Source organism: Babylonia areolata, chromosome 11 (genome assembly GCF_041734735.1).
Source record: "Babylonia areolata isolate BAREFJ2019XMU chromosome 11, ASM4173473v1, whole genome shotgun sequence".
Lineage (NCBI taxonomy): Eukaryota > Metazoa > Mollusca > Gastropoda > Neogastropoda > Buccinidae > Babylonia > Babylonia areolata.
Genome location: NC_134886.1, coordinates 42,263,853 through 42,279,070, shown reverse-complemented (window position 1 = coordinate 42,279,070; position 15,218 = coordinate 42,263,853). Strand labels below are relative to the sequence as shown.

The 15,218-nt window shown below is 45.1% G+C and overlaps 2 protein-coding genes across 7 annotated transcripts in view; both read left to right on the top strand.

The window, feature by feature from the left end:
* Window positions 1–13,979, top strand: part of LOC143287746 (echinoderm microtubule-associated protein-like CG42247) — a 138,585-nt gene extending 124,606 nt beyond the window's left edge. For all 6 annotated transcript variants that reach the window (XM_076595997.1, XM_076595996.1, XM_076595998.1 and 3 more), the window contains 6 exons: window positions 289–445; window positions 1,785–1,885; window positions 3,824–3,911; window positions 6,245–6,337; window positions 8,347–8,477; window positions 13,755–13,979. In XM_076595997.1, the coding sequence (XP_076452112.1) occupies window positions 289–445; window positions 1,785–1,885; window positions 3,824–3,911; window positions 6,245–6,337; window positions 8,347–8,477; window positions 13,755–13,886 (702 nt within the window). In that variant the 3' untranslated portion in view covers window positions 13,887–13,979. The remainder of the gene's footprint in view (window positions 1–288; window positions 446–1,784; window positions 1,886–3,823; window positions 3,912–6,244; window positions 6,338–8,346; window positions 8,478–13,754) is intronic.
* LOC143287768 (uncharacterized) lies at window positions 10,032–13,411 on the top strand. Its single transcript, XM_076596052.1, has 3 exons — window positions 10,032–11,581; window positions 11,719–12,862; window positions 13,399–13,411. Exons 1-3 carry the CDS (start codon window positions 10,648–10,650, stop codon window positions 13,409–13,411), a joined length of 2,091 nt encoding a protein of 696 aa, XP_076452167.1. The 5' UTR covers window positions 10,032–10,647.
* Window positions 13,980–15,218: the final 1,239 nt, after the last annotated feature.

The following is a 15,218-nucleotide window of genomic DNA, read 5'->3' as shown; positions in this document are numbered from 1 at the left end:
CCTATCGCCAATGCCAACGAGTAAGCTTCACCAATACTGTTGCCTAATACCAACGAATGAGCCAGACCTATACTCTGTTGGATGAACTGGACCTATTATAATGATGATGATGATAATAATAATAATAATAATAATAATGATATTCATATGGCGCTGAATCTTGTGCAGAGACAAATCAAAGCGCTTTCGCACCAGTAATTCACACGCATGCATAAACTCCTATACTGTGTGTTTCCGATGACAACGATTGAGCTGCACGTATTCCGTGTTGCCGTTTGGGTGTGACAGAACCCGTGCAGCAGCTTGTCAGTCCACCCCCGTGGCCTGCTGATGGCGGTGGGCACCACGACAGGTGTGGTCACGATGTACGGCTGTGCCGACGGCAAGGAGAGGAACTCCATCCAGGTGGGCAAGGCCCAGGTCAACGCGCTCAGCTTCTCACGGGGTCAGTGTGGGTGGGGGTGGGGGGGGGAGGGCGGCGCGGGGGGGTGTTTGTGTGTGTGTGTGTGTGTGTGTGTGTGTGTGTGTGTGTTCGTTCGCTCGTTCTTTTGCTTAACGTCTATCCACATTTGTGATTTTAGACGAAAATCCATCATCTCCCCCACCCCACCCATGCCTTAAATCATCTTTCCCTGTTCCTCTCTCCTCAATTAGCAAAGAAAAAAGAAGAAGAAAAAGAATATAAACGAAATAAACTAACCAGTCAGCCAGTAGAATTACAACAAAGAGCCAATTGGGCTTCAAATTAAACTCTGATCTATTTCAAACACATGTTGATTATCATATGACATTTCTGATGGGAGCGGATGGAACTGCAGATTTTGAACATGACAAGGGTAAATATGATTTTAACTGTTCACATTTATGGATGATATGCACGGAGGTAATTTCATTGCCGCAAATGCATGTCACATTAGAAATGTGTGTGTGTGTGTGTGGAAGGTGGGTATCGGGGTGGGGTTCAGGTGTGTGTCTTTCTGTCTGTCTGTTTACCAGTCTGTCTCTAAGCGACTACAGTTACTATTGTGGTTTGTTATGGTCTTACTGCGTTATCTGTTGATTTCACTTATTTAGTCCGGTCGTTTTAATGGCAATGATTGATCTGGGGGTACACACGTGTGTGTGTGTGTGTGTGTGTGTGTGTGTGTGGTAATGGTTGTGGTTTCAGTTTTTTAGGACCACGCGTCATCGTCTTGATGTTTTCCAACTCAGACCTGATTTAATGCATTTAGTATTATACTTAAACAGCCCCCTTTTTTGCCTGAGTAATGGCAGTGTTAAAGCAAACATTCATGTATGGATTTCTGACTTATTTACTTGTGAATTGCGAATATGAATATCATTTTTATAGGTGGAAATTCATGAGTCCAAAAAAAGACAATAACGAGAAAATAGCTTTTAATGACTGCTACATTCTGTTAATCGATAGTTTTATTCCGAATACCATCTGTATGATCTGTTTTGTGCATGTTTGACTGAGAGAGCGTGTGTGTGTGTGTGTGTGTGTGTGTGTTTGCGCCAATGTGTGTGTGTGTGTGTGCGCACGCGCGTGCGCCAGTGTGTGTGTGTATATATATGTGCCTGAAATGTGTGTGTGTGTGTGTGTGTGTGTGTTTGCGCCAATGTGCGTGTATATGTGCGTGAAATGTGTGTGTGTGTGTATATGTGCGTGAAATGCGTGTGTGTGTGGGTGCGTGCGTGCGTGTGTGTGTGTGTGCGTGCGTGTGTGTGTGTGTGTGTGTGTGTGTGTGTGTGTGCGTGCGTGTGTGTGTGTGTGTGTACAGACGGCAAGCAGCTGGCGGTGGGGTGTGATGACGGCTTTGTTCACGTGTGTGTGGTCCATGAGGACGGCCAGATCTACAGACTGAGGTCATCGCCGCTCGGGGTACGTGTCGTGATGGAACGTCCATAATCTCTTCCTCCCACCCTCCCTGTCTCTGTCTCCCTCTCTCTCTCTCTCTCTCTCTCTCTCTCTGTGGCTGTCTGGCTCTCTGTCTCTGTCTCTCTCTGTCTGTCTGTCTCTGTCTCTGTTTTTCTCCGTGGCTTTCTGGCTCTGGCTCTGTCTGATTGTCTCTCTGTCTGTCTGTCTGTCTCCCTCTCTCTCTCTCTCTGGCTGTCTGGCTCTCTGTCTCTGTCGCTCTCTGTCTCTCTGTGTCTGTCTCTGTCTCTGTTTTTCTCTGTGGCTTTCTGGCTCTGGCTCTGTCTGTCTGTCTCTCTCTCTCTCTCTCTCTCTCTCCTGTCATGCTTCCGTCCGTTGTCTCACTCTCTCTGTCTTTCTATCTGTGCCTCTATTTCAGTCTGCCTGTCGCCCCCCCCCCTCTCTCTCTCTCTCACTGTCCCCTCCCCCCCCCTCTCTCTCTCTCTCTTTGTGATATATATCATTCAGTTGTTTTTGTTGATTTTCTCACGCTGTACACACTTCCCACCCCCAGTTTTTAATATACAGGAAAATGTCACACCATATTTTACATCAGTGCAGCTTTCAGTCTTCATGCTGTCGCAAACTCGTCAACTTTCAGATACTGTTCTTCCGCACAGAATCAGTGGTTGCTGAGAAGGGTAAAATATTACTGGATGAGGTAGGTGGACCAAATAACGAACGATCCAGTCGAAGGGACCAGCTGAACGTGTGTATTGTACAGATAACAGGTTGTGCGACTGTAAAATGCAGCTCCTCTGTTTGTGAAGGCTTTCTCCGATTGGTTGCACCAGGAAAATTTCGTCTACTCCTTCTTTTGAACGTTTCTTCAACGGTTGAAATAGCAGGGGTTCCTGGGGGTAAAAGCGAACGGGTGTCTAACTGCGAACGATGGGTGTAGGTATTACAACAGAAGCAGGTCTTGAACTCATTAGACAACACATTATTGGAACATTACACCAGACTGTTGTATTGTTGGTTTTGATCACACATGCACACACACACGCGAACGTACATTTACACACACGCGCGCGCGCGCACCGCCATACACAAACACACCCTTTAGAGAGCACTCAGTTGCTGTGCATCATCGTTCGCAAAGAGTCACGTCAAAATATCATATGGTCTAATTGCAAACGACACTATTTTGGAGATTCCCATCAAAGCTAACGTTATGATCTGTCACCAACATAAATCAAATTCTCCCAGCATGCAGTGGTAATGCACAATTTATTCAACATATCCAACCAAATTAATTACTTTAAACTGTGTCAAAATGCAAGTCCTACTACTTGCTTCCGTTGATTTTAGGACTTTGAGAGCACGTTTGTGAACTTAGTCGGCAATTGTGCGCGAAGAGAAGAAAGAGCGCGGAAATAGCCGGAAATATCTGTTGTTTGACTGGTTCATAAAAATGGACATACATTAAGGTATTATAACGATGTCGAAGCAGACGTTAAATTGTGAAATGAGTGTGGTGAGAACGCTTCGAAGTAGGGCGGTACACGAACCGTTCGCAGTTACATGCTGTTCGCAATTAGGCATACCTACTATACCAGTCTTCCGGATGAGACGATAAACCTAGGTCCTGTGTGCAGTATGCACTTTTGAGGGTTGGGGGGGGATACATTCAGCTGAAAAGAAAATGTGTCGATGAATGCAGAAAATGTATCAAATAACGTATGCATTTGATTGTGTAAGGTGTGTGTGTGTGGCTGTGTGTCTGTGTGCGTGCATGCGTCTGGGTGCGTGCGTGTGTGCGTGTGTGGTGTAGAGGTGGTGTGTGTGTGTGTGTGTGTGCGTGTGTGTGTGGCGTACAGATAGTGTGTGTGTGTGTGTGTGTGTGTGTGTGTGTGTGTGTGTGTGTGTAGAGGTGATGATAACGGTGTGGGGTGTGTACAACAGCACGGCAGTACATCCATCAAACACCTGGACTGGTCCAGTGACGGACGTTACCTGCAGACTGCGCTTGGAGACCATGACCTCGTCTTCTGTAAGTATACCTACCCCTCTTTCACTCTCTCTCTTCGTCATAGATAAGCAATATTTGTGTATAAAGCACTAGACTTACGACAAAGCTGTATTGACAACATGAAGCGAACATAATAGTATCTGTCATTTTGTGCACTTTCTTGCCTCATTTTAATAGGCCAGAGGCCTCTACAATTAAACCATTCTGAGTTCTTTTTCATAGACACATGAATGAATTAGTTAACCAGGAAATACACGAATAAATACATAAACAAATAATGATTTTTTAAATAGTTGTGACCCAATTTGTGTCCTATAGAAATGTGCTTGTACGTGTGTGCGCGAACGTTGTTATGAATATATCCGAAAAGGCCACAGGTCGAATAGCCATTTACGGTCAAGCTTAGAGTTATATGTATGCGTGTGAATGACTGCTTTGAAAGCGCTTTGATTTATTTTTGCACTAGATTCAGCGCTGTATAAATACTAATTATTACCATTATTATTATTACGGTCATCGGGTCATCCAGTGTGTCTAGAGCTCCGCCACGTAGGAAGGGCTCTTCCTCTCTCCTTCCGCCGTTCTGACCTTTCTTCTTCTTCTTCTTCGTTCGTGGGTTGTAACTCCCACGCTCACTCGTGTGTACGCGAGTGGGCTTTTACGTGTATGGCCGTTTGTTTGTTGGTTTTTTTTACCCCGCCATGTAGGCAGCCACACTCCGTTTTCGGGGGTGTGCATGCTGGGTATGTTCTTGTTTCCATAACCCACCGAACTCTGACATGGATTACAGGATATTTAACGTGCGTATTTGATCTTCTGCTTGCGTATACACACGAAGGGGGTTCAGGCACTGGCAGGTCTGCACATATGTTGACGTGGGAGATCGTAAAAATCTCCACCCTTTACCCACCAGGCGCCGTCACCGTGATTCGAACCCGGGACCTTCAGATTGAAAGTCCAACGCTTTAAACATTCGGCTATTGCGCCCGTCGTTTTAACCTTTCGAAGGGGTACAACCAAGTCCGGTACCCATTCACACCTGGGTGTAGTGAGGAAAATCGGAGCAAGTGTCTTTCCCAAGGACACAACACCAGGCCGAAACGGGGAATCGAACCCTGACCACTGGATCAGAAGTCCGACGACCTGCCAATTCTGCAACGACGCCAATGTTCACATTTACATGTGTCCATTTGACTGTGAAGGAAATCCGGCGGTCATTTTCTTCTGATACGCGTGTAATGTTTCGGTGACGTAAACTAGTACGCCGTCTGTTTCATAGAGGGTTATGGAGCGGGGAGTGATTGTGATTCGTTGAAAAGAACGTACAGGGGAAGTGCAGGCAGTTCAAGCATGTTGGAAACATGAGCACCCTATTGTTCCGGTCACCCAACTTGCGATTTGCCTCCATGGTATACCCAGATTATTTTGTACGTGAGGTTTTCTTTATGTTGACTTTTCGTTTGTCCACGTTACCTCTTGCGTCTTGGCGCATTTTTGCACATAGAAAAAAAAGTTACGTATTGTTATAATTTTTTTTAAATATTATTTTGTCTTTATTTTGTTTTTTGCAATGTCAGTAATTTGGGCACATGGCAAGAATAATGACATATTAAGAACTACTGCTCATATTTCATGCACCGAGTGCACAAATTAACTGCACGTGATGGTAAATTGGGCTGTTTCTTTTTTAAATTAAAAACATTACGTTTTATCTCTTGTTTTGTAAATTTCTGAAAAATGTGTTCTTTACTTGTGTTCTTTACTTCCTGAAATTTTATCCATGTTTTTCTGTGTCATATTTTCTGATTTGTTCAAGCTCCAAGTCAGTTACGGTGCTCAAATTTCTGTCAGTTTTCCGCACTCTGAAATTTGCGTTGAATGACTGCAGAGTGAATGGTCTGGGTGTCAGCGGTAGGTATAAATAAAGACTATCAAGACTGGAACACCACCACCACCACATCCTGACTTTGAGAGCCGTGCAGGGAATGTTTCAGACACTGGTGGACTGTCCTGAAGATCCAGAACAACATCACTCGCGGAGAAGAACGTGTGCGTGCTTAGACTGTGTGAAAACAAATTTTTGGAGATGCAAATGTTGATGTGCACATGTATGTGGATGTGCGTGTGTCTGTGTCTGCTGGTATGCGTGTTCCAAAAGTGTGTGTGTGTGTGTGTGTGTGTGTGTTCAGGCTGCTTGCACGCGAATACATCCACATGAAAGAGAGAGAGAGGAAATTTTTTTTTTAAGTTTTCGCCAGAGAGAGAGAGATAGATGGCACATGTGCGGCATTCATGATATCAGCGTAAATGAGCAGTTCAGCAGGATGACAGCACGATGTGCTCCATGTGTCCAGGGGACGTAAGCAACATGCAGAAGAAGACGATGACGTGGTTACGGGACGTGTTGTGGTTCACCTTCACCTGTCCTGTGGGCTACCCTCTTGTTGGTGCGTGTCTGTCTCTTCAAGGACACCTTCTGCTGCCTGTACATCTCTCTCTCTCTCTCTCTCTGTGTACATCTCTTTGTACATCCCTCTGTACATCGCTCTCGCTCTCTCTGTACATCTCTGCGTGTACATCTCTCTGTCTGTACATCTATGCCTGTACAACTCTGCGTGTACATCTCTGTCTGTTTGTACATCTCTCTCTGCCTGTACAACTCTCTGTCTGCCTGTACATCCCTCTGTCTGTACATCTCTCTGTCTGCACATCTCTGTCTGCCTGTACATTCCTCTGCCTGTACATCTCTGTCTCTCTGTACATCTATCTGCCTGTACATCTCTGTCTGCCTGTACATTCCTCTGCCTGTACATCTCTGTCTCTCTGTACATCTATCTGCCTGTACATCCCCCTCTCTGTGTGCCTGTACATCTCTCTGTCTCTCTCTGCCTGTACACCTCTCTCTCTCTCTCTCTCTGCCTGTACATCTCTGTACATCTCTCTCTCTCTCTCTCTCTCTCTCTCTCTCTCTCTCTCTCTCTCCATCTCTCTGTCTGTCTGTACATCTGTCTGTCTGTAAATCTGTCAGTACTTCTATCTGTCTGTACATCTCTCTGTACATCTCTCAGTACATCTCTGTCTGTCTCGCAATACACACCTCCACTTCTCTCTGTAAATCTGTCTGTCTGTACATCTCTCTGTCTGTACATCTATGTACATCTCTCTGCACATCTCTCTGCCTGTCTGTACATCTCTCTGTCTGTCTGTCTGTCTCAATACACACCTCTCTTCCTTCTGCCTAGACGAGAGAGAGATAAACGAACGAATTAACGAAATTTCTTTTTCTGGGGTATTGAGATAAGCACAATAACCAGGATGTTGGGTGGTTGTTGTTTTTCACCCAGCCCTGGGGTCAAAATGCAAATAAGAAAATAGTAAGAAAAAATAAGGGAAATGGAAATAGGATATAGGGAGAGAGTGAGAGTGAAAGAGAGAAAGAGAGGCAGACAGACAGACAGAGAAAAGAAAAGCGGAGACAGAGAGGACCGGAGAAACAAGTGTTTTAAATACACATAAAAAGATGGCTTGACAAAATGTGTCAAGAAGAAAATTGGGTTGGGGGGGGGGGGATAACATAGGGAGAGGGAGAGATGCAAATATCAGTATCAAAATATCAATATTGATATCAACGGAGAATAAAATTACAGTCATGAAATTTATAATGAGGTGAATTTTGTTTTTAAATTCTTCATAAGTTCACGAATGATCTTGAGCGTCCCCCAATTTAATGGAGTGATGTAGAAAGTTTGTAGACAGTATCCACGGTAGGACTTGAAAAGCTTGTAACCAGTGTGTTGGACTGATACAGGCTGGACCCGTGAACACACAAGGCAATTCAAGCTGAATATATGAGGCCAATACCTTTCTTGTGCTGTATTGTAAGAAGCATGACCTACCAATGCCTATATACAGATTAAGTTCAAGTAGAAACAGAAGCGAGAAAAGGGCCTGTTGCTGAGTAATGGATTGTAAGCACGCAGCACAAGGGCGTGTGGACTTGTAAACAGCAGCTATACCTAAATTGCTCGCGAAAGGCCTAAGAATTTATATGCCCGATTAAAATGCGAGCGCGCGCGCGCGCGCACACACACACACACACACACACACACACACACACACACACACACACACACACACACACACCATACCGTCACACACACACACACACACACACACACACACACACACACACACACACACACACACACAGAGAGAGAGAGAGAGAGAGAGAGAAGAATCGAAGACAGAACTGTAATCACACATTCACGGACCAACCGCCCATTCTACACACCACATACATTCATGCTCATGTTTATGTTTTGCTGTGTCTTATATACCTGAAGGTTTTTTGATAATAACATATTCTATTCTATTCTATCCTATCCTGTTCTACATTCATGCCTACACGGTCTGATTTATGTGCTGTCCACTGATGATTACGTGTTAATGCCCACAGGCCCGTGGCGGAAACTGAAGCGGGGCGAGTGGATCAACGTGGCGTGTCGTTCCAAAGACCTTGGCCTTCTGGCTACGGGCGACAACCTGGGCCGTGTCCGGCTCTTCAAATACCCCTCCACCTCCATGCAGGTCTCTGGACGCTTCCTGACTTTCACTTTCTCCAGGAGACGTCACTTCGTTCAGAAAAAAAACCTGTACATGAACACTACACTGCATCTGCTAGGCCGAGACGCCTGACCAGCTGTATAACCCAACGCGATTAGTGAGGCCTTGAGCGCATGCGTAGGCCTATATTATATTTGTGTACTATCACAGTGGATTTCTTCTGCAGAATTTTGCCAAAGGACGACATATGTTGCCATGGGTTCATTTTCAGTGTACCAAAATTGATGCGCACATCGTCTCATCCAAAAGACAGGACAGAGTTCCAGTCAAATTTTTGAGAAATGGTGTCACTGGGATTCAGACCCAGACTCGCCGGGACCCTCATTAACACTGTATTGGCAGATAAGCGTCTCAACCATTGTGCCACCACATAGTGTGTAACCCCTGTCCATTTGCAGACACAGCATTGGGACGTTCATCATTTTAAAACATAGCTCCATCCATCACCTGTGTGAACGCTGATGCTGCTTCAGGAACATTCATTTAGCATGTGCATGCTTGAGCGTGTGTGTTCGCGCACGCACACACACACACACACACACACACACACACACACACACACAGCTAGCACGCATGCATGCTTACGCATGCACAAACGCAAGATCAGAAAATATCTCTAGCGTATCCCGCAGGTTGTCTGTAGAAAAACTAGCATTAATTTTGTGGAGGGGGAAATTTAACATCATGCTCCTGAAATATGCATACACACACTAAGAAACAACAACATATAGATAGACAGATATAGAGATATAGATATATATATAATCGCCCTGGTGTCAAAGAAAGGTCTGCATGTTTACTCACTACAGTCTTTGCCCGCGTATGTGAGAGAGAGAGAGAGAGAGAATACATCCATCTTCAGTGTGACACAAGGTTTGATTAAGTAGAGGTGTTTAATATTAGCTTCCATCGTCCCCTGCCACCCCTCAGTTTTCTGTGCATTAATTGAGATGTTAATGCAAGAGTTAGCACTTTAAAAAATAGTCATATGAAAATCGACATCATTATTATTGATTTCTTGTGTCTATAGCTCACTGCTATTAAAAAATACAACATTATTGTTGTTATTGATTTCTTGTTTCTATGGCCCACCGCTTAAAAAATCATTACTGTTATTATATATTTCTTATGTCTACAGCCCCTAGCTTTAAAAAGATTATGATTATCATCAGTATCTTGTGTCCATATCCGACTGCTTTTAGATGAAAAGACATAATTATTGATTTCTTGTGACAGTAGCCCGCCACTTTAAAACCAAATCATCATTATTATTATTACTGATTGTTATTATTGATTTCTTGTGTCTGTAGCCATTTGCTTAAAAAGATCATTATTTTTTTTTTCTTTTGTGCCTGTGGCCTGCTGCTTTAAAAAGATCATTGTTGTTGATATTGATTTCTTGTGTCTATAACAGCTTAAAAAACATATCATGTTCATATCTTGTGTCTATAGTCCACTGTTTTAAAAAGATCATTGTTGTTATTGATATCTTGTATCTATAGCCCGCTGCTTAAAAAAAAAGATCATTGATATCTTGTGTCTATTGTCCACCACTTTAAAAATATCATTGTTGTTAGAATTGATCTCTTGCATTTATAGCCCACTAACTCCGCCTGTGCCGGCCCCAAGCCCGGATGAAAAAGTGAGGAGGGTTGGGCGTGGGGCTAGCAACCCCACCCTGTAAAAAACCAGCTTGCTACAGAAACGCCAACAACAGACCAAGAGATTACTGCCCTGGAAGAGGACGGGTCCTCGTCAAGAGGACATATGACGCCATGTGGTGAAAGCCGTGAGGTTACGGAAGCTACAGGGCCGACCCTCCTTTTATCGACTTGGACCATCAGTGTCGGAACATGGAATGTGAGGACCATGTATGAGACGGGAAAAACATCACAAGTAGCGGCAGAGATGAAAAGCTACAACCTCACACTGCTTGGAATCAGCGAGACCCGTTGGACACAGTCACGACAAAGGAGACTGCTCACAGGAGATGTTGCTGTATTCCGGCCACGAAGAAGACAACGCCCCACACGCAGAAGGCGTAGCACTCATGTTGTCAAGACCTGCACAGCGAGCTCTGATTAAATAGGAAGCACACGGATCAAGAATCATCACAGCGTCCTTCAGAACGAAGATGAAGAGGATAAAGATGAACGTTATCCAGTGCTATGCCCCAACTAACGAAAGTGATGAAGAAGCCAAAGACCAGTTCTATGATAGACTGCAGAAAGTCATGGCCAAGTATCCAGAGAAAGATGTCAACATCCTCATGGGTGACCTCAATGCCAAAATCGGGCAGGACAACACCGGATACGAGGAAGTGATGGGAAGACACGGACTGGGAGAGATGAATGGGAACGGCGAGAGATTTGCAGACTTCTGTGCAATGAACAACCTGGTCATCGGTGGCAGCACTTTCCCCCACAGAAGAGTACACAAGGCCACGTGGGTATCTCCTGACCTAGTGACTGAGAATCAGATCGACCACATCTGCATGGCCAAGAGATTCAGGAGGTCTCTGCAGGATGTAAGGGTTACAAGAGGAACAGACGTCACATCTGATCACCACCTGCTGGTAGCAAGGCTGAAACTGAAGCTGAAGAAGAACTGGATAGAGGCAACAACGAAGAGACAGAAGTTCAGTATCACCCTGCTGAAAGACTCTAAGGCCAGAGAAGAATTCAGAGCGTCTCTCACCAAGCATCAAGTGCTACAGGAACTGCTTGAAGAAGAGGCAGACATTGAGAACCAGTGGCAGAAAGTGAAAGAGATAGTTACATCAACCTGTCAGGAAGTAGTAGGCCCCAAGAGATACCAACAGAGGGAATGGATATCGGGAGACACACTGCGCAAGATCCAGGAGAGGAAGCAGAAGAAGGCAGCAGTAAATAACAGCCGTACAAGAGCAGCAAAGGCCAAGGCACAAGAAGACTTCACAGAAGCCAACAGAGAAGTGAAGAGGAGCGCGAGAGCAGACAAGCGCAAGTATATCGACAGCCTGGCAGAGGAGGCCGAGGAAGCAGCAGCCAGAAATGACATGAAGACGCTCTATGACACCAGAAGAAACTGTCAGGAAGTACATCAGGCCCGAGCGACCAGTGAAAGACAAGGAAGGAAACAGTTCAGGGAACTGAACGAGAACTGATCAGATGGGCAGAGCACTTTGAAGAGCTGCTGAACAGACCCGTCCCTCCAAATCCCCCAGACATCAACCCAGCTGACGGAGACCTGGACATCAACTGTGGGAACCCAACCAGGGAGGAGGTCAGGAAAGCCACCAAACTACTGAGGAACGGCAAAGCAGCAGGACCAGATGACATCCCTGCAGAAGCACTCAAGGCAGATCTGGAGACCACAGTAGAGATGTTGTACCCTCTCTTCGAGAAGATTTGGGAAGAAGAAGAAGTACCAGCAGACTGGAAAGAGGGCTACCTCATCAAGCTACCCAAGAAAGGAGACCTCAGCAACTGTGCCAACTACAGAGGAATAACGCTTCTGTCAGTGCCAGGAAAGGTCTTCAACAGGATCCTGCTTGAGAGAATGAAAAGTGCAGTCAACCCCCTTCTCCGGGACCAGCAGGCTGGCTTCCGCCAGAACAGATCATGCATTGACCAGATTGCCACCTTGCGCATCATCGTCGAGCAGTCCTTAGAGTGGAACTCATCGCTGTATATCAGCTTCATTGATTACGAGAAGGCCTTCGACAGCATAGACCGCGAAACCCTCTGGAAGCTGCTACGTCACTATGGAGTGCCAATCAAGCTGGTCAACCTGATCAAGAACTCTTATGAGGGAATGAGGTGCCGGGTGGTCCATGGAGGACAGCTCACAGACAGCTTCGAGGTGAAGACTGGAGTCAGGCAAGGCTGTCTCCTGTCACCTTTCCTCTTCCTCCTGGCAGTCGACTGGACCATAAAAACATCAACAGCGGACAGAAGAAACGGAATCCAGTGGACACCGCTTGACCAGCTAGATGACCTGGACTTCGCGGATGACCTGGCCCTGCTTTCCCACAGTCACCAGCAAATGCAGGACAAGACAACAGAGCTGGCAGCCACCTCATCACAAGTCGGCCTCAACATCCACAAGGGCAAGACCAAGATCCTCAAGATCAACACAGCAAGAGAGGACCCAGTCACAGTGCACGGGAGCAAGCTGGAAGAGGTAGAGGCCTTCACGTACTTGGGCAGCATCATCGACAAGCAGGGTGGCACAGACGCAGACGTCAGAGCAAGAATAGGCAAAGTGAGGGCAGCATACTTGCAACTGAAGAACATCTGGAGCTCCAAGGTGTTGTCGATTACCACGAAGATCAGGCTGTTCAACTCCGACGTCAAATCAGTCCTTCTGTATGGAGCGGCAGAGACATGGAGGACAACAAAGACCACCATCAGGAAAGTGCAGACCTTCATCAACAGCTGCCTGAGAAGGATCCTCCAGATACTCTGGCCCGACACTATCAGACCTGTGGCAGCGTACCAACCAGCTGCCAGCCGAAGAAGAGATTTGGCGCAGAAGATGGAGATGGGTCGGGCACACCCTGAGGAAGCCGGACAGTAACATCACCAGGCAGGCACTGAAATGGAATCCCCAGGGCAAACGGAAGAGAGGAAGGCCAAGAAACACCTGGCGACGTGACCTCGAGGCAGACACCAAGAAGATGGGGCACACCTGGAGACAATTAGAAAGGGCAGCCCAGGACAGAGGACTCTGGCGGACTGTTGTGAGCGGCGGCCTTATCTCCGGGGGGAGTGATGGGCATAACTGACTAATTTATAGCCCACTACTTTAAAAAGATCATTAATATTATCATTGTTATCTTGTGTCTATAGTCCACCGCTTTAAAAAGATCACTGTTGTTACTGTTGATTTCTTGCGTTTGTAGCCCGCTGCTTTAAAAAAAAAAAAAAGATCATTAATATTATCATTGATATCTTAATTGTGTCTATAGTCCACTGCCTTAAAAAGATCATTGTTGTTATCATTTACTAATTTCTTGTGTCTATAGCCTACTGCTTTGATAAACGTCATTAATATTATCGTTGATATCTTGTGTCTATAGTCCAACGCTTTAAAAATATCATTGTTGTTAGAATTGATTTGCATCAATCAATAGCCCACTACTTTAAAAAGATCAATATTATCACTGATATCTTGTGTCTCTAGTCCACCACTTTAATTAAAAACAACAACAAAAAACAAATCATGTTTATAATTATCATTGCCTTGTTGTGTCTGTAGCCCGACTGTCGGCAAATCAAACCCTTCTCATCCAACGTGACAGCAGCGGAGTTCCTGTACGGAGAATCCAGCATGGTGGTCGCTGGGGGTTGTGACGCAGCACTGATGCAATATCACCTGGAGGACAGGTAGACGTGGGCAGGAGGATGGATGGACAGGTGTCAGCCTGGGTCCTCCTCACCTGGCATGGCACTGGCCACTGCGGTTGACTGGTCTGTGATTGGGGGGGGGAGGGGGGGTTTGGGGGGGGGGGGGCAAAGAAAGGGACGGAGAGTCTGTGATCTGTCTGTCTGCAACAACGAACAATGTGCAAAGCACACTGAACTGAGACTTTGTTTGGTTGGGTTTTTTTTTTATACCTAAAACTGTTCTTTTGCCAGCATAATTATGTTTTCAGACTGAGCACATGCTTATGTTGGAAACACACACAAACACACACACACACACACACACACACACCACCACCACCACCACCACCACCACCACCACCAGGTGCAAGTACAAATTTGCCTCTTGATGTTGTACATATTTACTGACAATGAGATCTACAAATAAAGACAAGTTTTAACATATTTAATGTTACTACGAGACTAAATCTATCTTGTATATTTATTTATATATTTGTATTTGTATTTCTTTTTTCACAACAGATTTCTTTGTGTGAATTAAGGGCTGCTTTCCCCAGGGAGAGCGCGTCACTGCACTACAGCACCACCCATATTTTTGTATTTTTTCCTGCGTGCAGTTTTTTTTAATTTCTTTTTCCTATCGAAGTGGATTTTTGTACAGAATTTTGCCAGTAACAACTCTTTTGTTGCCGTGGGTTCTTTTACACGCACTAAGTGCTTGTTACACACGGGACCTCGGTTTATCGTCTCATCCAAATGACTAGCGTCCAAACCACCACTCAAGGTCTAGTGGCGGGGGAGAAAATATTGGCGGCTGAGCCTTGATTCGAACCAGTGTGCTTGGATTCTCTGGCTTCCTAGGCGGACACATTACCTCTAAACCATCACTCCAGAGTATATAGAGTGTACAACTATTGTCTCTCTTTGTGCTTTTTGAATTGTAAAGTCCAATTTTAACGTGTGCATGTATCATTTAATGGCTGTCATAATTGCAAAAAAAATATCCACCACCCTAAAACCCTTGCCATTTTCATTCCATTGAGGTGTATGCCAATTACATCATTCAGGTTACAATTTATTATCATTGCCAACATCTTCATTCCTGTGAACAGTTTCATAATGTTTATTCACGTTCAGCTCTCATACAGTCCCAGTGATCGTTATGAATATGGACTGACTAAGACTGTTTCTTTTTGTTTTCACTTTTTTTATTTTATGTGTGCATGCTATGAAACAGAATGCATCCATGGAATATCTGGTCTCATGTGTCTGTCTGTCCTGAGTAAACTTTGGTGTTTTCTCAACCACATCATGTGGTGTAAGATGATAGGCATGA